We start from the raw sequence: 26107 nt of genomic DNA on the forward strand, positions 1-26107 counted from the left end.
ACAGAGCTCATTTTTGTATATTGATGTTCTTTCATATAATCACCGAAACAGAAACTAATTTCGAAATATAATGAACAAAAAGACCCGATGGTCAAATATAATGAATTTTACCAACATTTTTCCAATGCATCTTTGATAATAATATTCATGTGCCCTGTGTAGAATCAAAATTTAATATTTGGCGTAATATAAACCGCAATATTATTGTATTTCACTAGAGCTGTCTTTGAAATCGATATTGAATATAATTGTTACAACATTCAGTAAAGAACATTCTTAGTTTAGAAGAGTTCGTACTTGATATATGCTTCAAAAGGAAATAAATAAAAAATGCTGTAACTAAAATGAAATGAAGGCTGCTTTCATATAAATTTATTCGTATCGGAATAATATCCAGCTGGTTTTTGTTATTTTCATTTTTGTTCGTTATGAAACGTGAGTTGAGGAAGTATAACCAGGTAGGCATAATTTTTTTAGGGACAAAACACAAGCATCACAAAATATTCTTCAAGGCGAGAAATACTGGGAGACAAAATATATTAAGAAATAATTTAGAATTTTTATTGACGAAGTTATCGATCACCAATATCGAATCTATACTTTTCCCTGTTAATAATTCCAAATTAAGAAATGAATTCAAGAACTGAGCAACTGGTTATTGTATGTATATAGAATGTGTTTGAGAAAAACTATTGTTGATGATCCATAACCTATATTTGCTAATCTCAAAATTAGCTCAACCAATTTAGGTAAGATTCCCACTTTTATATTGTGGCTAGATTCACTAAACATTCAGTGTTTGACTTTTTTCAATTGGTTTATAAATGAATGAAAACATTCATATCAATTCATAGAATCATATCAACAATATTTCGAAAAAAAATACTACTGGGAAGGGAATATTCTCAGAAGAGATTAATGTTGATTGGGTAATGAAGGTTTTGTGCGAATTCTCTTGCTTTCCCCTTTCTTTGAAAGATTCCCATATTTTTTTGGTACGAAGATAGAGAAGTTTGATGTAGATTCAAATTGAAAGGGGTATAACTTCAGGAAAGAATAATTTTTTTAGGTAGGTTTCAGATTCCTACTTCTCCATCTTCTTACAAAAAATGCGGGGATCATCCAAAGAAAGGAAGAAAGCAAATAATTTCAAAAATGAACTTTCAGCCACAAAATTTAAAAAAAATCTCCTCAAAACGACTACTCTCATATAAACATTGCATCACACGAAAGAAAAAGTAATTTTGAAACAACTTTTTTCATAGGAACATTGAATTATAAATATTACAGGGGTTTTTTCCCAACACCAAATCGTTATTTTTAACACCTCGACACTTGTTTCGATCAGCAAGTGATCATCTTCAAAAAGAAGATAAAATATCCTCTTGAAGATGATCACTTGGTGATCATTGGTAATATTCATTACTACACCAAAGGTTCCAAACAGCACATCATGAGTATTGAATTAAACACAACTTTTTCTAATTCAGATTTTCCTCCGAACATTCGTTATGGAATTGAATCATCGCTAGACAACATATGAAAGAATAAATAAATGAAATATATGGAAGAATTGAACACTGTCATCCTCAATGGCGGACATCAATGTTTCGCAATAAGACACTTGTCTCATTGCCACATCAGCACTTATCTAGCATTTTCCAAATTTTCCATTTTCAAAATGTTGTAATGACCGAAACTAGTCAACAAATATAGAACTATCGTGGAAAATAGACAAAATTGTGTTTTTATAGTGTATCCTCAGAGACTTATCTAGGTAACATCACAAAATGAAGCACTCATTTCATTCAAAACATTATGACTTCATATGTAACGAATGACTTGAGTCTTGTCATGTCATGATGATACAACTCAATGACATTCATTGGCTCGTTTAATTCAATGCCAGCTATGAATCTTTCGTTCAGTTTGAAAAGAGGTATATTTTCAGGAGAAATAGATTTTTGGAAAAGAAAGTTTTGGCTTTGTACTTCTACATCTCCATACAAAAAATGTACTATGCTGTGTAACAATCCTCTGAATGATATCTGATTCAATTCCATAACGAATGTTTGGATCACAAACTGAATGGGAAAGTTGTTGTTTCGAAGGGGCATTTTCTTTCAGTTTATGTCTGGAACTGACTTCTATGCATGATTTACTTGTCTTTGTGTAGAGTTCACTTTTCAATTGATTCCTTGAAAAGTTTCCCACGAATATTGCTGTTTTTGTTGATTCAGTCAGAGCTCGAATCATGAAAGCACCTACTCAAAAAACCTGATGCTACTGATTCTCATGAAAGGGCTTTTGAAGTGATGAAGTGCTTCATCACTGAAAGAATATAACAAAGTGCAAATGAACAAATCCATCATCGTTAATAGGATCATTCCCATCATTTCAATTATGACATATCTCAAGATAGGGTCTGACGATCCCTACTATTCAACACTTGTTGAGAATAAAAAAAAATTAGCGAATTTTTTGAGTTTTCTCATTATTTTGTGAGGTTTTCTGGTAATAATTTATATTTCAGTATTGTGCGATTATCCGTTGATTTTCAAATATGCTATGTTATCCCCGATGCAGTAAAATCTGTCTTCTCTTTATTCTCTTTACACATTTTGGAGATTCTTGAGTTTCACCAATGCATGGCCAATGTTAAAAGCAATGTAACTATTTCCAATCGAGTCATTTTCACCAGTGTAGTTTCAGGTTCAGAAAGAGAAAGGAATCAATTTCCGAAAGGTGAACCATCTTCGAAAAAGTTCAGTAAATAATTCTGAGTTGAAATTCTGACTAATTGGACTCTTCAATAGTTTATATACCGCAATAAATTTTTCGGTTTGCCCTTCATCACACTTCAACAAACTGATTCTCTTCCAGCTTTGTTCATCTATCAGATTGTGGAAGGTTAGGAAACTCAAAAGAAGAGCAGGAGATACTGATTTTTTTACGAAAAGTTCTCAAACGGTATCTAGGTTTTTCAACAGATAAACCATAGTGTAGGTATAGTTTTCGAAGTTGAAATTAATGAGAACAAAAAAGTTCATTACTTTTTATTAATAATCTGCTATTATTTGAATTGAAGGGGTTATATTTTTAGGAGTGATTAATTTTTGGGAAAGAAAGATGGAGTAGTAGAAAGCCAAAAACTTTATTTCCTGCTATTATTGTTCTGAAGGAGGACTTCAGTGTAACTCTAAGTGTTTTATATTGAATGATATTATTTTCATATTGAAATAATACTTTTGTTTGAAATTCTATAAATAATTTGTTTAAATTCACTCACCAGATTATCCCTGTCTTTGACACTCTGAACCAATTGTTCTTTTCCAATATCTGTCAGTTCATCTCGAATGAGATAAGGCTTTATTCTTCTGTGCTGTTCAAGAAATTTGTTGAAATCTACGACTAGATCTTTGATAACGTACATATGTGGAAGCGGATATATTTTCGTTGTCCCTCGTGGTTTTATTTTGCTGAAATAACAGTCATGATGAATATTCAGATGGCAGAAATTTAATATAACGTTCGAGAAAATATGTTTGTCAGATACAAACTATTCATTTCTCATACATTTCCTATAAAATTTCCAGGGAATCAACATACAGGGTGGCCCATTGGTGTGAAGAAGAACAGTATCTCGCCTTTATTTAGGAGTATGATAAAATGTTTCAGATAAAATTTATATGGTTCACTTACTGAAAATTTTTGGGAATATACAGAGTGTTACTTTGAAGCGGTGCAATCATCATTTTCTTTAAACGAAGTTAATTGGTTGAGTTGATAAACTTCGAATGTCGTGAACTTGTTTTTTTAATCAAACACCCAGTATGTTTTGTCACCATTTTTTAGAACTATTTCATTTCCACAAATTTGGATGAGATGAAATAGTCCTACAATTGACACTTTTTGAGAAATTTATAATTCAACTTTCAATTTGTCAAAAATTGTCTTTCCATTTACATATAGGCCAGCTAGGATTCTGACACTTAGTTACTGTTACTGGAAATTAAAATAATCGCAATGTCAAACTCAAAACTGAAAATTGGTTGGGAAAAGTCTGGAAAACACGTTTTCGTTGAAGTATTTAGGACCAGGTACCCGAATAGTTAGAAGCATCGCTTTTCAATCATTCTGTCGGTCGTGTGGGTTCAAATCCTAGCAACTGCAGAATATTTTTTCTGAGAGAAAGGGCTGGAATTCGCATGTTCAAACTTAAGACCTCGTTAATCCTTGGCTCGCACAAGTTTCGACTTCTGAGGGCTGCCCGTTCATAAGGGAACGGCAGCTGGTAATCGGGAAACACTTTTTTCAATTCATGAGAGTAATTAATTGAAACGGTAACAAAAAAAAATTCGAAATTTATAACAACTGCCCAAAGTGACCACCGGCTAGTTCCGGTGATACAATACTTATCTTAACGTTTCGGAAGCCAAAATCTGCCTCCGTCTTCAGAAATGAACAAAAAAAATTCTAATGTATTGGCAGTTATTCCTTTTTGATTATTTATTTCTTTACTTCTTCGACAGATGTCAAAGGAGTTTTGAAATATGAAAAGGTCGATTAAAAACTGATTTTCCTCCACAAAAAAATGACTTACGTTGAATATAAAATTATTCTTTTTCAAAGTTCTCTGTATAACAGTTCGGCTTATACAGTGTGACCCATTTAAAATGGAACCACCCCTGTAGAATGTACATTTTTCAATCAATCTCAATTTTTTTTATTGAAATATTGAGCATGAAAAACTGTATCTTGACACTAACTTTCACAATTTTAGTTTCATTTCCAAGGCACTCTATGGTTTTTTTTGTTTGTCAAAAACGGCAAAAGTTTATTAGGCAATTTTTGTTTTCAAATTTGACTACACCACTGGATTCGTAGTCGTTATAAATCAAAACTGTCAAATTTTCATTAAAAAATATTTGTTAACAACGAAGTTACAACAACTTCAATTTTGGAAACAAAGTATTTGTTTGTAATTTTTATTCAGATTATAGACATATTTGAGATCTGACAACACTGTCATCACCAAGTAGAACACCAGTGAATTTGTACAGTGAAAATCCGAAGTCAACAGCTCAATGCGTTCTACAGTTATAACTCCTGAAAATATGGTAATGTGAGAGATTTGTGGTGCAAGCGTTTTGTAATAAAAATCTGACTACGCCACTGGATTTGTGGATAATATTCCCTTAAAATCATTCATTTGAGTGTAGGTTACGAGAAGTGAAAATTAAAATAAAAATTGAATAATTGAATAACAGAAAATTAAAAGTTCATTTTCAAGTTACGCAGTAGTAGACCAAGTTCAGAATCTCATGTCATGGGATCTCCCAATTGCGCTTTTACCAAATCTTGATAGAATCTTAAAGTATTAATGGTCATGCTTGTAAGCTTTTTGGAAGTTTCCCAATAATAAATAATAGTACTTTTGTAACAGCGCACCTGGAAAATCACATTTTATGAGATTCTGAACTTACTCTACCTTCTTTTATAGCTGATGAAAACAAAATGTATACAAACAAGTTTCAAAGTATTTATTCAACAATTAATTGCCATTAAGAAAAAACTGATACTAAAATAAACATTGATTTAAAACTAAACATTCAAATTTTTGTGGCTTCTACCAAACCTCCATTAAGTTCAATACATTTATCGTATCTCTTCCGAATATTGTTTACACTATTTCTTATTTGTTGAACTGTAATTTCGGCACAAGCTTGTCGTATCCTTTGCATGAGTTCAGCTCGATTCGTTGGTCTTGTTCTGTATACTTTTTGTGTCAGAATACCCCACAGAAAAAAGTCTAATATTGTTAGATCAGGCGATCTAGGTGGCCATTCAATTAAGTCACTACCTCGTCCTATCCAATGATTTGGAAACTGGTTATTTAGCCACTCTTTAACAATCCTCGAATTGTGCACGGAACAGCCGTCGAGCTGAAAATATAAATTTACTTGTTCCGCAAGAGGCATTTCATCTATTTCGTCCGATAATTGGTTATTTAGAAATTCCAAAAAATTTTGTCCGTTTATGTTTCCATCAAAAAAATATGGACCTATTATTCTATTTTGTACTATACCACACCAAACGTTAACTTTTTCGGAATATTGACTTTTACAATTTATGATCCAGTGCGGATTTTCCGTAGCCCAATACCGAGCATTTTGCGATGAAACTTCCCCATTGGTGCTGAAAGAAGCTTCATCACTAAACATTATGCAGTTTAAAAAATTTCTTGTATTCAGGTACTCGCCTTGTGCCCACAAACAAAATTCCAAACGTTTCACTTCATCACCTGCCTTTAAAGAGTGAAGAAATTTAGGTTTGAATGCTCTCATTTTGTTTTGTTTAAGACATCGTCGAATAGTCTCTCTCGGTAAGTTTAAATCCAAACTGGCGACTCGTAAACTTCTGTTTGGGTGGTTTCTAAAATAATCTAAAACAGCACCTTCGTTTAAATTTCTTCTTCGGTGATTATTTTTTAAAATATGTTTGCTGACTGCACCGGTTTCTTTAAATGTTTTGTTAATTTTACTGACGGTGCTTCTGTCAATGGGAAGTCGATTTGGATGTCTGTGATTAAATATCCTAGCTGCTTCTCTTTCACTATGATAATTGTCCCCAGAAATTCTCACAATTTCAATTCTTTCTTCTAATGATAATTGCAAAGCCATTATTAAATGCACGTAACTAACAACTATTATTTTATTTATGATTAACTGTCAAAATCACAGCCTACTGTTGATTTATTATAAAACCTTTGCATAATGAGTTCAGCTTCCTCAAATTATTGATATCTCCTCTAAAAGATTGTTTTAGCTGAGTTATGAAGAATTTACAGGGAACAATTTTTGTTCTGCTCTCTGTTTTATTATTGAATAAATGATTTCCGTGCTTTAAATCAATTTGATTTTAGCGGCTATGCGGAAGAATGTACTAAGTACTGCATAACTTGAAAATGAATTTTTAATTTTCTGTTATTCTAGAATACACTTCTCGTAACCTACACTCAAATGAATGATTTTAAGGGAATATTATCCACAAATCCAGTGGCGTAGTCAGATTTTTATTACAAAACGCTTGCACCACAAATCTCTCACATTACCATATTTTCAGGAGTTATAACTGTAGAACGCATTGAGCTGTTGACTTCGGATTTTCACTGTACAACTTCACTGGTGTTCTACTTGGTGATGACAGTGTTGTCAGATCTCAAATATGTCTATAATCTGAATAAAAATTACAAACAAATACTTTGTTTCCAAAATTGAAGTTGTTGTAACTTCGTTGTTAACAAATATTTTTTAATGAAAATTTGAAAGTTTTGATTTATAACGACTACGAATCCAGTGGTGTAATCAAATTTGAAAACAAAAATTGCCTAATAAACTTTTGCCGTTTTTGACAAACAAAAAAAACCATAGAGTGCCTTGGAAATGAAACTAAAATTGTGAAAGTTAGTGTCAAGATACAGTTTTTCATGCTTAATATTTCAATAAAAAAAATTGAGATTGATTGAAAAATGCACATTCTACAGGGGTGGTTCCATTTTAAATGGGTCACACTGTATAAGTTTCTCTTTGTGAGATATGAGGATCTTCTGTAACTTTTAAGAGGACAGTCATTCCAGTTGCTTCAGTTAATGCAATTTTGGTTATTTCTAATTATGCTACATTTCCTGTTCGAGTAAATCGAAGAAACAGATTTTCAAACGCTTCTTTTCTGGGTGGTCGCCTTCCTGGATATCGTTCATTATAAATGCTGATCGCTAATAAACAGTTTTTATCACTTGCCCCCAGTACAAAAATCATATAGGTCAATTCTTCGAATGCTATCTTTCATATCATGGAGCGATAGATACAAAATTTTATGACAGTAATTTTCGTTTTATGCTGAAACTTATCGATCATAGAATGCCAAATTCCTAGCCCACTTTGATAACAGTTTTATTGTGTTTGTTTGAAGGTGATTGACCATGTTTCATGATGAATTTTCATCAGTTCGTACTTCCATTGTCTAATATTATATGAAATGATTTGAAATTCCTAAAAGAACCAATACAAATGAAATACTAAAAACAATAGCTGAAAATAACAATTATATCAAGCAAAAAAACCCTGAAATGAAATTATAGTGATATTAAATACAAGTGAAAGATAGAAAAATTCAAGACGCTTGTGGATACTAATAATCCTAACGTCGTGAAGTTACTTGGCTTGGAATCTCTCAATTTTTTTTTTTTTATTGTTCTATTTTTTACTTGTATTTTATTCCACTATAATTTCACGTCAGGGTTTTTTTTTTTGCTTTATATAGATATTGTTTTCAATTTTTCATTTGTATTGGTTCTTTTAGGGATTTCAAATCTTTTTGTATAATATAAGACAATGGAAATTCGAACTAATGAAATTCAGTTTCATTCCGCATGGCGCACAAGAGAACCACCACTTGTCTTACTGAAATGCGCATGACGCATTTATTTGCGCACCATGAACCAGTTTACAAGCAACCGGTTAGTATTATTTTAGCACTGTAGATATAATTAAGTGAGCTTCTTGTACGTAGCATAACTTATGGAAAACTGTTAGTTCTTGAATTTTGTAAATATTAGTGTGATAAACACGCAGTTTCAGTAGAAATAAAATGAGAATACACTACAAAAACACACTTTTGTCTATTTTCCACGATATTTCTTTATTGTTGACTAGTTTCGGCTATTACATCATTTTCAAAACTAACTGATTACATTTAAATCTGAGTAATTTATACCTAAATTGCCTATCCTATCATAAATAATTTTGTATACCTGTAATATTCATGAACATAACAAAACGAAGCTTTTGATATAATCTAGGTATTGGGATTATAGGTTCAGGAGAGGATTATTATTCAGATCAAGTTGTTCGTTGAGGATAATAAAATTGGGATTTTTCTTTGACCTGTTTACTTTCATAGATTCCAACATATCCATCATTTTCCCTTTTTCGCATGTGTGAAGGATCTTTAAGATATCTTTATCTATTTTATGTTTCGAATTTACCATAGCATGGGACAAGAAGAAGACTACCTGCATGAACCCCCGTCCACCTGAGATGTATGGACTAATTAAACTACACAAAGAAGGTAACCCAGCAAGACCGGTAGTTTCATATACCAATACCCCTAATTATAAGCTGTCGAAATTCCTAAATTGCAAATTCAGGAAGATCATTAATTTCAAACCTTCTCACACCATACTGAATTCTATAGACTTGACAAACAAACTCCACAACATAAAAATTAACAAAAACATTAAATTAGTATCGTTTAACATCAAGAACATGTTTTCAAATTTTCCAACAGATGAATGCCTTCCCCTGATAGAAAACATATTAGATAGACATAATACTAACCCATATGTCAACAGTGAACTCTGTGAACTGTTCAACACGTGTTTAAAACAAAACTATTTCAAATTTAATAATACATTTTTTATACAAAACTCGAACCTACCGATGGGATTACCGATGAGTCCGTTACTAGCTGATATCTTCCTAAACAATTTAGAGAATAATCTAATTTTGAATAAGTCTCTTTCCCATAAACATATTGTGTTCTGGTTTAGATATGTAGATGACATATTAGTAGGCTTCGATGGTTCAACTAGACAAATATCTCATAACTTGAAATTCCTCAATAGTCTACACGATAATATCAAATTCACCGTAGAGACAGAAGAGAACAATGGAATAATTTTTTTAGATCTGACAATATCCAAAAACTTCACTAGTTCGGACTTCCATTGTCTACTATATAAAATGATTTGAAATCCCTGAAACAAGTAAAAAAATAATAATCAAAAAAGAATAGTTGAAAATAACAATTATATTAAGCAACAATAAACCTGAAATGCAATGATAGTGAAATAACCTACAAGTAAAAATATAATAATTGAATAAATAAAAATTAAAGGAATGCAAAAAGAAAATAATAAAAAATAAAAAAGTGTAGAGATTCCAAGTCACGTTAGTTCACGACGTTTCGATTGTTGGTATCTACAATCGTCTTCGGGTGATGACTGGACTGATTCCTCCGAGAGATGACTATTTTATAGGTCGTTGAAATACTTTCACTTTCTCTACTTTCCATTTTCCGCTTCACTGATTCCGTGAGAGATGACCGATTTGGCTATTTATTTTTTATTATTTTCTTTTTGCATTCCTTTAATTTTTATTTATTCAATTATTATATTTTTACTTGTAGGTTATTTCACTATCATTGCATTTCAGGTTTATTGTTGCTTAATATAATTGTTATTTTCAACTATTCTCTTTTTTAATTATTCTTTTTTTACTTGTTTCAGGGATTTCAAATCATTTTATATAGTAGACAATGGAAGTCCGAACTAGTGAAATTCATCACGAAACATTGTCAATCACCTTCAAACAAATATCCAAAAACAATGATAAACTCGACTTTAACATTTTCCGAAAAAACACATTCACAGATTGCACAATACTTTTTGACTCTTTCAATCCGATTCCACAGAAATTGTCTGCATTCAGGTCAATGATACATAGGGCTTCCACAATACCCCTTTCTGATCTGCCATATATACAGGCCAAACTGGTAGAAATTTTGATACAAGGTACCATGAACATGTCATTACATTATAACAAAAGCTTTGTTTTGTTATGTTCATGGATATTACAGGTATACAAAATGTAGATACCAAATTATTTATGATAGGATACGTATAAATTACTCAGATTTAAATGTAATCAGTTAGTTTTGAAAATGGTGTAATAGCCAAAACTAGTCAACAATAAAGAAATATCGTGAAAAATAGACAAAAGTGTGTTTTTGTAGTGTATCCTCAGTGAACATGAATTTCCACAATATAAACAAGTCTTCAATCAAAGAAGAGGAATAAAATGAAATTGCAAATTTCATAAAATCTGTCAATTTTAGGGGCTAAGTCATATTGACAAAAATTGTAGAAAAAAAGTAGTTTTTCAAAATGGTTGAATAGCATACTGAATTTTTCATTTGAAAATATCAGGTTTTTGATATTTGAAGTTTGTCATGTTAATTCTATTCATAAAGTTTTTATGATAGCATTTACGATGGTCTGTTTTTCGAAAGATTTTCTTTTTTCAGCAATAACTTGACAACGCAGCAAAATTCTCGAAAAAAGGAAAAACCTTCCCGTGTAAAACATTTTGCTTACTTCAACGGTTAGAATATTTACAGGGGGTCCTTTTAAAAAAATTATGAATTGTATTGCCCCGCTTGAGAGGAATACTCTATATATTCCGAAATATTCCTCAAGTAAGCAAGGCAAAATGAACCTTATAACTTTTATATGAAAAATTTCATGATACTCCTCAATATAGGCGCGATACTGCACTTCCTCACACTAATGTGTGTATGTCTTCTATGAATCGAGGTCATTTATGCATTCAAACCAAGCACTTTTCCCAAACAGTTCACTTCATCTTCTGTAGACATCAACTCAGTAGATGAAATGCGTGTGGAGAGTTATTCAGTTCTGGTGTTTGGAAAAAGTGCTTGTTTTGGATTTATTCTACGCCATAATTTTCAGTGATACCTTTCGTCAATTATAGAAACACATTTTGGCAATACCTTGATAACATTTGTATAAAACATTTTTTCAAACAAGAACCTCCTCTGGTTTGATGGAACAAAACGGTCTGGAGTTAAAAGTGAACTGTGAACAAATTGAACTTCTGACGGTACAGAAGTTAATGATTTTTCGTAGGAAAGATTATTTTCATTGAGTCCAGCCAAGAATTTGTGTTTCTGTCTAGCACCACTGATAAGACCTACGGCTGGTCGAAACACTGCTGTCTGGTTTTTAACTAGCTACCCTGCAATGGAAGACAGAGGAGGAATCTCGTCGGCGGTCGAAGTCGAAGCTTGGCTTTCCAACTAACCGTGGAGAGGTTATCTTTGGTATTCGAGAATTGACTTCTCTGTCGATCTCATAGATGAAGAGAGATCTTGAAGAGATATGTCATCGCCCTTATTTACTAAATACCACTTATTCTATCTATTTGACACAGGCGTTTCATTTCATTTCAAATTCTGAATTCAAATGTAGTAACAAATGCAAATCGCTTGTGAGTGGAGGAGGATACGTCCTCTTTTATGAAAAGGATGGAAAGAAATCTCACCTTTGAGATAACTGAGAGGATGTTTCTTCATGCTCCTGTGCCAATGGATTTGATATTTATATCCAAATATGTATATGTGAACCTGATAAGTTGAATTTATATTGTTTTATAGTATAAATATATAATTTCAATGAAGAACTTAATATCATCAAATCGGTCGGTAGCCTGTCGGTTCGACGTGGATGCATTGTTCACTCACTGAAATCGACCGCCGTGTTGGTCGCTGGTTCAAGCTCCAGTCTGAACGATGGATTTTCACTTGCTATTATCCAACCCGTGTTAGGAATCACACGTTGAAAGGTAAGACCTCGTTAGTCCTTAGCTCGCATAAGTTTCGACTTTTGAGAGTTGTCGTTCGTAGGGGTGCGACAGATGGTTAACGGAAAAACAGATTGAATACATTGTAATCGTTCAGTAATCTCGACATGTCACCTATATATTCACTATCACAATTATGACAAGGGATTAAATGAAGTTATTTAGGAATGAAGTATGTTGAAATTCATGTGATATTGGATTTCGATGAAATTGAATCACAGATAAAATCAATTCATTGTGTTGGAAACTGTGGAGATTGTTGAAGATTAGGGATTTAGGGATCAAAACAGAAAAAGAGAATAATTGGAAAAGTTCGTGAACTGAAGGATGCATGAGAGTTCAAATAGTTACAGGAGGGTTATGAAAATATAAAATCTTGAACTTTGAGAAACAGTTATTGCTGACAGAAATAATAAATATGAGTTGTTCAGCAGTTAGAACTGAAGTAGGATGTCGAAATAATTTTTTGAAAGAAAGAAATAAGATGGAATCGGCCGATACTCACATCACACGTTAAAAGGTGAGACCTCGTTAGTCCTTAGCTCGCACTAGTTTCGACTTCTGAGGGTTGTCGTTCGTAGGGGTGCGACAGCTGGTTAACGGAAAAACAGATTTTAAACAGATTTCTTTAAACAGTTGCACTACACACACTCTTTCTGTATGAAAGAAGTCATTATATTATGCAAACCTGTTACTTTTGCAATAGGCAAATGCCCGTCATCGTTATAGATTTTCAATAACGTAATCGGTTTCCCTGTAACATGAGAAATGAAACTCTCTATGTTTTTTACCACTTTTATTTGTAACTATCGTTACTACAGTTTCGCCCTGTATGGACATTTTCATACTAATACATGAAACATAATATTAGTTTGAAAATGTCCATATAGGACGAAACTGCAGTAACGATAGATACTAATAAAACTGGTGAAAAATATATAAAGTTTCATTTTTCATGATAAACTTCCACCACGTAGTAATAGATAAAGTCTATTTTCTTTTCCAGAATGTTTGATTTGTTTGAGTTACAGAAGACTCACCTTTTCTGAATACGATCGTGTCAGGAATACTAATAAATATCGTTATTTCCTATGTTTAGTTCTATAGAAATCAGTTACTTATTCAAAATTCGACTGTATTCAAAATAACGGAAGGTTACGATTAATATTGAAATAAGTCTCTGGAGAACGGTTCTTTATGTCCTACTGAAAAATATGGGTTCGGTAAAACTTACTGTAAACATGCCAGCCTATTTACACCATCAATATTCATACCACAAGAACCACATATACCTTCCCTGCAGGATCTTCTGTAAGAAATGCTGGAATCTTGTTCAGTTTTGATTTTATTCAAGGCGTCAAGGACCATGGGCCTACAACTAATTGATCATTCGTGACTAGTTAATTAAAATGTGTTACTGAGACCAAACTCACTCATTCAAGTCTATTGTATATAATTGCATTTGAGGTTTCTTATTCTTATCTTGCGGATTATACCGATAAATTTTGAACGTCTTTAACTTTGGTTTTTTATCAGTTTTTGTTTTCTTGTCAGTTTCAACTTTACTGGATAAACTCCGGAGTCTCAAAATTTTAGAATCTGAGCAAACTCTACGCATGAAACTCCCAGCTGAAAACATTATTTTTCTGATAATAATATGAACTTGACAATTTCAAATTCAAAAACTACATGCTTGTCATTTCGAATTATCAAACTGACAATCAATCATCAAACTGACATTATTTTCTTTTATGATCAGAATAATTATTACACATTGCTCGATTATGGTGTTCAATTCAATTCAATTCAAAATATACTTTATTGTCCGAAGAATAAGTTCTGATTACTTATACATTAATGTATAAGTTTGAAATTGTCCTTATAGGATGAAACTGCAGTAACGTTAGTTAGAAATGAAAGTGGTAAAAAACATAGTAAGTTTCCATTCTCGAAATCACAAAAGTAAAATCACTGGAAGTAAGTGATAACTGAAAAGAGACATGTGAATAACAATAACCTAATACAAACGTTCAGGATATAAGAACATAGTCAATAAAATGAAATAAATCAATTCAAACTTAATTGAATCAATTCAATAAAATACCGTAGAATTACAGTTAGTCATACTCAATTAAAATTATCATCATAGAATTCTGCTAAGCTATATTTAGACCTCACAGAAAGCAAGTCTTCCAACCTTTTTTCAAGAGCGCTAAGGTCATTTATGGTTTTTATATCTTGAGAAAGGCGATTGAACATTTTGAGACCGTTGTGAATAGGGGAATCATCATCTAGGATCGAAGAATTTGAAGCTGAATCTTTGCCTGGTTTGAAACATTGGCTCAACCAAATTGTTAAACAAGTTCCTATTCAATAAATTGATGGATGTGGCCGTTACTACATGGTAGGAGAACATAATGGAAAGAGAAATGAAAATATCTATGTTTTTCACCACTTTTATTTGTAACTAACGTTAGTGCAGTTTCATCCTATATGGACATTCTCAAACTTTTATTGTATGAGTAGGTTTATTGTAAGTTCATTGTATAAATTTATTATATAGGACGAAACTGCAGTAAGATACAAATAAAAGTGGTAAAAAACATAGAAATTTTCATTCCTCTTTTCATTAAGTTCCTATTTCATATATAAATAAGGATACCACAGTTAGGATTCTGTTAGAGGCAAAAAGGGGCTGACAAGAGTCCCTAGGCTTGGCTTTACATATGCATCGTATTGCACGTTTCTGTATCAGTAATACTGATTGAAGGCATGTGGTAGAACACACACCCCAAAAGCAAATACGAGAACGAAGATGGGATTCAAAAAGGGAATGATAAAACCATTCTTGCTACTGCAGATCCAAGCTCTAATGCAGTTACTCGTATTGCATAACATTCAGAGGAGAGCTTGGATTTCAAGCTATTTACATGTTGTTACGTTATAAATTCTTATAATTATAATCTTGGTCTGAACGATGATATTTCACCTTTATCTTAGATGAGTAACAAATTTATTCATATGGTCACTTCTAACAAAAAAATATATGTTACTGTGGTGATTGGTTAAGAATGACCACTCGGCTAGCCTAGCGGTTTTGTAGGGGGTAGGTAAGGTAAATGAATCCACCACTAGGGTGATGTTTTGAAATCAACCTGATTTATCAATTTATAAATCAATAGACAACAATAAGTATGGAAAAGCCTACTGAATCTAATTAAAAACAAATAAGAGCTTGTGTGATCACACCTCATCTACAATGGCAGCTACCCCAGTTGTATATGAAATATTGTTATAAAGATGAAACATATGAACAATATGAAACCGACAATTACTAATTCGGTGAGATGGCTGTCTGCAAAGCGGATGTCACTATTATGTGCACTATAGTCTATGCATAGCATGCATGAAGCGTTCGGTGTGATCAAGCTAACTGGAAATTCTTCGATGATGACTATTACTGGTTGTTATTCAGCTGTTGTCTGTCGCGTAAGCAACAAGGAAGGTTGCAGCATGCAGGAATTGGAAAATATGATAACTCACCCCAGGCGTTACCTAGCACTTATCTTGTTATAACTCATTCCTGCAATATGGAGGGCTGCTAAACTGCTTTATGCCATGCAGTGTAGAAAGCAGGGGTGACTTCGGAATGAAGTTGGCCTGGAACCTTGGATCCGACAATCTGTCGATGATGTCGCAAGAAAACACTCAATCTTGCGCCTTGAATTATCTGCTCTGTTTGAAACTCTAAATGCTTTTAGTAATTGGTGAAAACCACAAATTCCACCATAAAATACAGAGAAGACGTGTTGCTCCCATGCACAACCATTACTGACTGCCCTTCCTCTTTTTTTTTCCTTCCTGTCCCCTTTTTATGCTTCTCACAATACACTGGAGTTACCTACATCTATTCCTTTGTTCTATATGTTCTAAAATTCGTGGAAAATCCAATAACAACAGTTGCGACCATTAACGGTTGCGTAACGTCACTTGTAATACGTTTAAATAACTAAATTCGAATATTGCCGCCCGGAACTTGAATTGACCAGCTCAGTCATCTACAATCAGTGACATCCAATACCTACTGAGCAGCTGACAAGAATTTGACAAACGACACGTATAAAGTTTACAATTTACTAATTAATTCTATATCTATGATTCTGTACAATAAATATTCGTTAGGTAAGTAACAAGTTATACTACTACAAAATATTAAATCATTATATTTCTCTGACTTATTTTTTGAATGTTATTTCCAAGTACTATTGGATCAGTGACTAATCGACCACAAAGAATGTAAACAAATTACAGAAATCGGATCAATTTTCAAAAATTATTGCTACGAGCATTCAAATGGATGCATATTCACTGAAATTACCGATATAATATAGGCATCCTACCATCGGCAAACGAAACGTGGCCAGATAGTGTTCGAGTGATAATTCCTGATACTGAACAAAATTGTTTTTAATAAGAGACGACTTGATGATACAAATACTGTGCATTCTGTTACGGTTCTTTGTGCATCTAGATATACTCTTTCTCTTGTGTTTTAAATGCTATGTTTGATATGCTACCCATTATACATCTCCCCGGTGAACTGGTTGTCTATTTGAAAAGTGAAGAGTACCCATGAATTATTCCTTCAAATGTTTGTTACGTGGCAATACTTTGGCACGTAACAATGTTTAATGAATTTTTAATCATTGTCAATGAACAAGCCAAGGAATTTAGAAGTTGGTACGTTGTCAATTTGAATATTATTTGGATGTACAGCTGGAATCTGGCAACGATAGAACACTACTTTTGTTTTTGATGGATTCAAGCTCAAGATATTTGAGTCAAACCAGTCTTTCACTTTCGTTATGTCACTCTCAATAACTTAATACAACGTATGGTTGTTAGGGGCATGCCATAAAATTGTGGTATAATAAGCAAATGAAGTAAATTTTCCTTGGATGTTATTAGACGATAGGTCATTATTGTGAACTGAGAATAGAAGTTGGTCCAGAACCGAACCTTGTGAGACGACGCAAGTAATTTTACCTTCATTTAAGTATGAAGTGGGTTTTAACCATCTGGGTGCGATCTGCTAAGTATGACTCAAACCACTTAAGACTTGATCCAGTTAGATAGTATCTACTGAGTTTCCGTAGAAGAATTTTGTGATTCATACGATCAAATGCTTTGGCTATTATATCATTTATGTTGAAATAAAAATTGTAAAGAAATGAACGTATGGCATCGGAAGTGTTTTTGTGCTTTTTGGAAACCAAACTGGCAATCACTTATTATTTTGTTTTCATTCAGAGTCTTGTTTCAAGTAATTTTGCTATCAATTCATTCATTGCAGAGATTAGAGAAATTGGCCGAAGACTTGATGGACCATTGATGACCTCACCCTTTGATAGTGTTAACAAAATCGACTTCTTCAAAAAAACTGAAAAGATTTTTTCTCTGAATGAATCATTTATTAGACCAACTAATATATTGAGTATTTTCCTAGAAATTATGTCTAGAATTTTTATCGAGATTTCATCTGAACCTCTGGAGTTTTTATTTTTATGAAAAATAATATTTCATACAGTTTGGTGATATTTATGTCATATAATATTGAGGTGATCGTAACTTCAATATTCACTTACCAGTTGCTTTTATAGTTCTCGTCAAGTCCTCGGCAATAGAGCAATAGAAGTCATTAAGTTCAGTAGGAGAAAACGGAATGTCTACAAGTGTCTCTTGCCAGTAAGTTCATTAATGATATACCAAAATCCGTTTGATTCATTCGTAGCTTTATCCATTCTACTTTTATGATAGTTGCTTTTGGCTAGTTTGACTACATTTCTGTAAATGGTGCGATAACGAAGGAAGTTGTGAAAAAATGGAACAGATGTAAATTTCCTCAAGTGAAGTAATACCCTCATTTTTTGCCGAAACCCTAATACCTCTTGTCAACCAATTTTTGTTTTTGTGTCTGAAATAAATTTTTTGAACCGGAAGCTTCTATCAGTTATATAAAATAATTTGTTATAAAATTCAAGAAAGATGTTATCAGAGAATTCTATATTATTCCATTCAGAGCTCAGACACAAGTTACAGAACTTCTTATGATGAGCAGAACTATAAAATCGTCTTACCTTGAATTTCGATATTTTCACAGTAAGATTGAGAACACCTTAGAATAAACTACTTCGTGATCTGACAATCCAGAACTAGCTTTGGGTCTAAGTTTGCACAGAAATAATCTATGGTGGATTTTGTGAATTCAGACATAAGTGTAGGAGATTTCACATTCATTTCCAAATTAAATGTTTCTAATAAATTGATTAAAAACTGTGTTGCTTTTGAATTTTGTTCTGTGTAATTAATATTCAAGTTTCCAGTTTAAATAATTTTTGCTTTTGGAGGTAATTCAGAGAGAATAGATTCCAGCCCGTCAAGTAATTGAAAAGGATCACTAGAAAGTGATCTGTAAAAACACATTATATAAGTATTCATTTCAGAAGAGAAGGTTATCAAAAATTCATTGACTCTTCCTTCAAGAAAATGATTAAATGTATCCACTGCAACTAATTTGATTTACTCATTATTTCAAGTCTTCGCACATGATAAGATAGTTTTTGAATCAAATTTTTCTGTAATAAGTTTTTTTTTTCAGCTAATCTGACTAGCACAACTACGTTAGCACATAAAATTGCATACCTATTGGCAACATATTGATTTCATATATGGTGAATTTCAAGAGAATTTCAAGATTTATAGTTTCACATGATCATAAATGTATTTTTTTTCCACAAAACACATATTTGATAATATTACTCATTACTCATATATACTTCATCACTTCCGAATTTCATTAGTTTTGTTGTTTTGTCTTAGATTCAATTGAGCCTTTGGACCACAATACGTATGTCGGGTTTTGATTCTAAATTCAAATACTTGAGGGATCCCAACCCATTTATAGACTAACGAAATTATTTTCATAAACAATCAATTCATCAACAACACTAGAAACAGTATAAGCAACATAATTATAATCCAAACGAAACTGTTGTGTTCATGGGGAAATCATGGAATTTCCACATTCCTTCTTTCCCCCAGGGACAGCATTAGCAATACATCCCAGGGTATATATGAAATTTCATACTCCTATTGATTGCTATAGAACATATGCAGGCCAGACCAACAGACGTGTAACTTACTGTCCGAAAGTCAGACCCATCCTCAGCCCTGTGCAAACATCATCAGTGGACGGGACGAAATATAGACTTTGCGAACACAGCAAAAACACTACAAGATCGAATAATTCGAAACGCCATCGAAATCGAAAAGCGACCTTCCTGTCTGAACAAACGTGATGACGGTCAGAGACTTCGAACTACCTGGAGACCATTAATTTTCCGATGTTTACCCTCCACCAAGACGTCCGGTGATGGTAGCTCCCGCCGATATAATTACCACCGAATACCCATCGATACCTCAATTCAATCCGAGGAGAAGGTAGATTGAGACTTCACAGAGAACGCGTGAGAAAACCTATAGGAAGTGGGCAAATTGAGGCTCCGGCGTCAAGTCATACGAATTTCTTGAAAATGGCCCCAAAATCGGAGCCGAACCGTCAAACACAAAACTTCAGAAGCAGTTCAACCCGACAACATAGTACTGACCGTAGAAACCTATCCGAAAACACACACCAACTCACACACATATATATGGATAATCTTAGCGACTGGAGAAATGTACGGTAAAATAGATTAACAGGGTCTCTCAGTCAAAAAATCAAACTCTGCTTTACTTTGCCAAGCTTTCGCTTCTAATGGGAAGCTTCTTCAGGGCCTATAATTTAATGAGTTGTGAATATTTTAGCCATTGAATAACATTACAAATCATACTTACAGTAAGAATGAGCAAAAAAAAATAAATTGAACATATAAATTGACAAGAAAGTTATACATGTATATGATTTTTTGTCAAACCCATAAAGCGCCCTCTCTCTCCACAGAACTCTATCTGTGGAGAGAGAGGGCGCTGCATGCTTATATAAATCCGACTGAGCTGAGCTAATCAAGGTAAAAAATGTCTGTAAGATAAGGTATCTACCTGAAGTATATTTGTCAAAATTTATTAAACAAACAATAAAAATCAAAACTCTTATAATAAAATTCTGAACCCATTTATAAAATTCAAATTAAAAACATTCCAAAAAACAAATGACTAATCATGACACATATATATATATATATATATATATATATATATATATATATATATATATATATATATAATTAGGAAAGTTATTGAGTGTCTTGATATAGAAAGAGAAGTTAATATCGGACATAGCACTCATGAAAGTGGCAAACCATAGACACGTGTTTCGGGCTTTTGGCCCATCATCAGTATGGTGCAGCCAAGTGTAAGGATGGGCAACACTTGGTTACCAAAAGATAGAAATACAAATGCACGGAGCCACCAACAGGAGCCAACCGCACATTTGTGGTTTCAGATGATAGATCTTGTGTTTACAAGAAAACTATCAAAATCATGGGCCAAAAGCCCGAAACACGTGTCTATGGTTTGCCACTTTCATGAGTGCTATGTCCGATATTAACTTCTCTTTCTATATATATATATATATATATATATATATATATATATATATATATATATATATATATATATATATATATATATATATATATATATATAAATATATATATATATATATATATATATATATATATATATATATATATATTTCACACCTTCGTCAGGGACAACTACAATAATAAGATTATGTATCTTGTAAACAATATATAAATATGGAGAACTTACTGACGCGAGAATAAAATATAAAAAGGTTCAAAAACAGATAGAAAACCATTAAATAATGACAGTTGATAAAAATTTTTGGCTGATAATGTCAAGTGGAAAAATTCTGAATGATACTCGAATTACTAGATCTTTCATTCTCTTTATCATATTTCAGTAGGTACGTGTAAATTTTGCTAAGACTATCAATATCAGTTCGTTTATTCATTGAATGTTCTTCGTTATTAATATGTATCATTTCCAAAAATATTCTTTTAGTTGTATTGGTTTCTCTATCTAGAATATTTGGATTTTCAAAATTAATTTTATGATCCTCCGAATTAACATGTTCTGTTAATGCACAAGAATTAACATTTCGTCTACAGTCGCTCTTATGGGAAGTGATGCGACTACTTAGAGGTCTAGATGTTTGTCCTATATATGTTTCAGAATAATCCATACAAGAAATTTTGTATACTAAATTGGATTTTTGTTTATTTGAAATTGGAGCTTTTAGTTTACTGTATAATTTAAATATAGAAGTGACATTTGTTTTAGATATTTTGAGGTTATTATTTCGGAATACATTAATCAATTTTGGTGTCAATTCTTGAATATATGGGAGTGATTTTTATATGAAAGAAGGTATAACGTTGTTATGTTCAACTTCTTCATTATTATTTTGAAAGTTTGTTCTTTCACAAAATAAAATTCTGTTTACTGAAGATTTAGGATAAGAATTTTAGATCAGAATTTTACTGAAATTAGACAAACTTTGGTTTCGTAAATCGGGATGGGTAATTTTGATGATTCTGTTTTTTGATGATTTTATTAAATTAATTTTCATTTTATCTGGATGATAGGAATGGTAATTAATAAATCTATTACTTGATGTTGGTTTTCTGTACCATTCAGTGATGATAATATTTTGTTCTGATCTCAATAACTTCATATTGAGGAAAGGAATAGAGTTGTTTATTTCCTCTTCAAAAGTGAATTGGATATTGAGATCATATGAATTGAATACGTTAAAAATTTCTTCTTTTCCATCTGCAGGTATGGTCAGAATCAAATCATCTACAAAACGTTTGATGAATGGAATACGGAAAGATAATTTTTGAATACATTCATCAATAAGCTCATCTAAAACAAAAATCGATTAAATTGGTGAAATGGTGGAACCCATCGGTGTGCCAAATATTTGTTTATGAAATTTGTCTTCAAATATAAAATATGTTGAATCAAAAATAAAATCTAAAATATTCATGAATGTGATTTTGTCTAATTCACAATGTTCTTCAATGTCAGACCAATTTTTGTTCGAAGTTTGTTTCACTACTTTTAACGGTAGGTTTGTGAAAAGTGAAACAACATCTAGGCTTTTCAAAACATAATTTTGAGGAAGCTGAAAATTATTCATATATATACATATATATATATATATATATATATATATATATATATATATATATATATATATATATATATATATTTCACACCTTCGTCAGGGACAACTACAATAATAAGATTATGTATCTTGTAAACAATATATAAATATGGAGAACTTACTGACGCGAGAATAAAATATAAAAAGGTTCAAAAACAGATAGAAAAACATTAAATAATGACAGTTGATAAAAATTTTTGGCTGATAATGTCAAGTGGAAAAATTCTGAATGATACTCGAATTACTAGATCTTTCATTCTCTTTATCATATTTCAGTAGGTACGTGTAAATTTTGCTAAGACTATCAATATCACTTCGTTTATTCATTGAATGTTCTTCGTTATTAATATGTATCATTTCCAAAAATATTCTTTTAGTTGTATTGGTTTCTCTATCTAGAATATTTGGATTTTCAAAATTAATTTTATGATCCTCCGAATTAACATGTTCTGTTAATGCACAAGAATTAACATTTCGTCTACAGTCGCTCTTATGGGAAGTGATGCGACTACTTAGAGGTCTAGATGTTTGTCCTATATATGTTTCAGAATAATCCATACAAGAAATTTTGTATACTAAATTGGATTTTTGTTTATTTGAAATTGGAGCTTTTAGTTCACTGTATAATTTAAATATAGAAGTGACATTTGTTTTAGATATTTTGAGGTTATTATTTCGGAATACATTAATCAATTTTGGTGTCAATTCTTGAATATATGGGAGTGATTTTTATATGAAAGAAGGTATAACGTTGTTATGTTCAACTTCTTCATTATTATTTTGAAAGTTTGTTCTTTCACAAAATAAAATTCTGTTTACTGAAGATTTAGGATAAGAATTTTAGATCAGAATTTTACTGAAATTAGACAAACTTTGGTTTCGTAAATCGGGATGGGTAATTTTGATGATTCTGTTTTTTGATGATTTTATTAAATTAATTTTCATTTTATCTGGATGATAGGAATGGTAATTAATAAATCTATTACTTGATGTTGGTTTTCTGTACCATTCAGTGATGATAATATTTTGTTCTGATCTCAATAACTTCATATGTATTGAGGAAAGGAATAGAGTTGTTTATTTCCTCTTCAAAAGTGAATTGGATATTGAGATCATATGAATTGAATACGTTAAAAATTTCTTCTTTTCCATCTGCAGGTATGGTCAGAATCAAATCATCTACAAAACGTTTGATGAATGGAATACGGAAAGATAATTTTTGAATACATTCATCAATAAGCTCATCTAAAACAAAAATCGATAAAATTGGTGAAATGGTGGAACCCATCGGTGTGCCAAATATTTGTTTATAAAATTTGTCTTCAAATATAAAATATGTTGAATCAAAATAAAATCTAAAATATTCATGAATGTGATTTTGTCTAATTCACAATGTTCTTCAATGTCAGACCAATTTTTGTTCGAAGTTTGTTTCACTACTTTTAACGGTAGGTTTGTGAAAAGTGAAACAACATCTAGGCTTTTCAAAACATAATTTTGAGGAAGCTGAAAATTATTCATAAATTCACTAAATGAAAAAGAATCTTTAATATAATAAGGATTGTCTGTTTTATAGGAAGTTGTTAGAATATTTGTTAGAAATTTACAAAGTTTTGAGTTAGGTGCATCAATGGAAGATACAATTGGTCGCAAAAAAGGCTCAAAATTCCTTCAGATTCGTGATCAGGACTACCAACTTACTACGAATACATTTCTTTCCTGAGAAAATTTTAGTCCTGAAAAATCCGAACTTGTCTCACTTCTTATGGAAACACTCCCGTATCTTCCGTAATATTCGAGGTGAAACGATGAAACTCTCAGGACTGATGGAAATGCTCAAAATGCACCTACCACCTGAATGGGGTTGGCCAAAGTGATATACACTGTCCGCCACTGGCGATGGAACACCCCATTTTTAGGTAAAACATATTACTCTCAGGTATGGAAGATATAGATGCTGTGAGATGCTTTCATCCATTTTGAGCCTATCTGAGGAAAATGTCACAGCACCACATTCTCAGATTATCGAGATAGTGTGAAGCAGTGTATGAAAAATTATCGATGGCGGCATCTATTATAACTGAAGAAGATTATTCGTAAAACTAATTCTGGTTGCTGAACATCCAAATTCTATCCCAACCAGAAGTTAGAGCTCTCGATTGATGAGCAAAAACTGAAAAAAATGGAAAAAAATATATTCAAAAGTTCACATCTCGAAAACTACAATTGGATGTGGACACTTTCAATCAGCACATCAAGAACTACAACATATCAAAATTTCGGCAAAATTCAAGACAAGCCATTTCTAATAAGAAATGTGCGGGGTCCTTCATCAAAATATTGAGGAAACATTTTACCATCCGAAACAAAATTAATCTTCATACTCATTGCAACACCGAAACAACTGTTAATTTTTAAAGAAAAAATCGCACTCGGTGAACAGGTAGAATTTAGATTATTTTACCTACTTGCTGAATTGTTGTCTGAAATAATTTGAAGGGATTGAATTACATCAGTTTCATTGAATCATGCGGTGCCCTGAAATCACCATGGAAAACAGTTGCTCATTGATATTTACTGTCAACCTGACAATATTGTTGAAAGATCTTGTTGTATTAACCCCCAGACCAGTTTTCATTGCATTTTTTGTTTCTAGTATTGTTGTTGTTTGAATCACCGTTGTTCCTGTTGTTTCTGCCGTGTTTTTGTTTCCATTGTGTTTATTGTTCATGTTTCCATTTTAACTGATATCAGCTCATTTTGATTGACAAAGTTCAACATGGCACGTCTATCACTTCCAGCAAAAATTTAAATTGTTTTAATTGTTGTTGAAGGGGTGAGGTCTTATCGTGAAGCGGCCGCTGAATTCAATAGAAGACACCCGCTAGAGGTAGCTGTACACCCTGGAACTGTACATAAAATATATAATCTATTCGTGAGCAGCGGCCAAGTAACAAAGAACAGAAATAATGTAAAACATCATATTGATGATGATACGATATTAGCGGCTCATCAAGCTGATCCTAGAATTAGTTTGAGAAACTTGTCGCTTCAACTCAATATGAGCCGCATTGAAATATGGAGGTGTTTGAAGAGGCATAAAATGCATGCTTTCAAACCCAAATTTTTACATACTTTAGTTCATAGTTAGTTTATAGTTTTTTTATTGGTCACAAGTACACCATGGTGTCTGGACAAGTCACATAAAATACACATATATGACATATAAAATTGTAAATTATAAACCATTTACATTGTAAAATTACAACATGATTACTAACACATGACATATGAAACAAAATTTAAAAGTGAAACATAAACATATTAAGGTCCATATAGATTATTAACA

General features: G+C 32.2%; 1 protein-coding gene and 1 long non-coding RNA gene across 3 annotated transcripts in view; one reads left to right on the top strand and one right to left on the bottom strand.

Annotated features, from left to right (window-relative positions):
- Positions 1-14221, bottom strand: part of LOC111513771 (succinate dehydrogenase [ubiquinone] iron-sulfur subunit) — a 62895-nt gene extending 48674 nt beyond the window's left edge. The window contains exons 1-3 of one of the 2 annotated variants that reach the window (XM_074176883.1): positions 13937-14215; positions 13738-13881; positions 3290-3479 (exon numbers count right to left, since the gene is read on the bottom strand). In XM_074176883.1, the coding sequence (XP_074032984.1) occupies positions 3290-3479; positions 13738-13881; positions 13937-14142 (540 nt within the window). In that variant the 5' untranslated portion in view covers positions 14143-14215. Of the gene's footprint in view, positions 1-3289; positions 3480-13737; positions 13882-13936 lie in introns of both variants that reach the window. The other variant, XM_074176888.1, reaches the window with a different exon arrangement.
- Positions 14222-16444: 2223 nt separating this feature from the next.
- LOC141482906 (uncharacterized) lies at positions 16445-22587 on the top strand. Its single transcript, XR_012465797.1, has 3 exons — positions 16445-16685; positions 18164-18248; positions 22368-22587. It is a non-coding gene; the product is annotated as an uncharacterized lncRNA (long non-coding RNA).
- The last annotated feature ends 3520 nt before the right edge of the window (positions 22588-26107 follow it).

This window comes from Leptinotarsa decemlineata, unplaced genomic scaffold (assembly GCF_025532065.1).
Source record: "Leptinotarsa decemlineata unplaced genomic scaffold, Ldec_3_MD MMD2_P_RNA_scaffold_14, whole genome shotgun sequence".
Classification (NCBI taxonomy): Eukaryota; Metazoa; Arthropoda; class Insecta; order Coleoptera; family Chrysomelidae; genus Leptinotarsa; species Leptinotarsa decemlineata.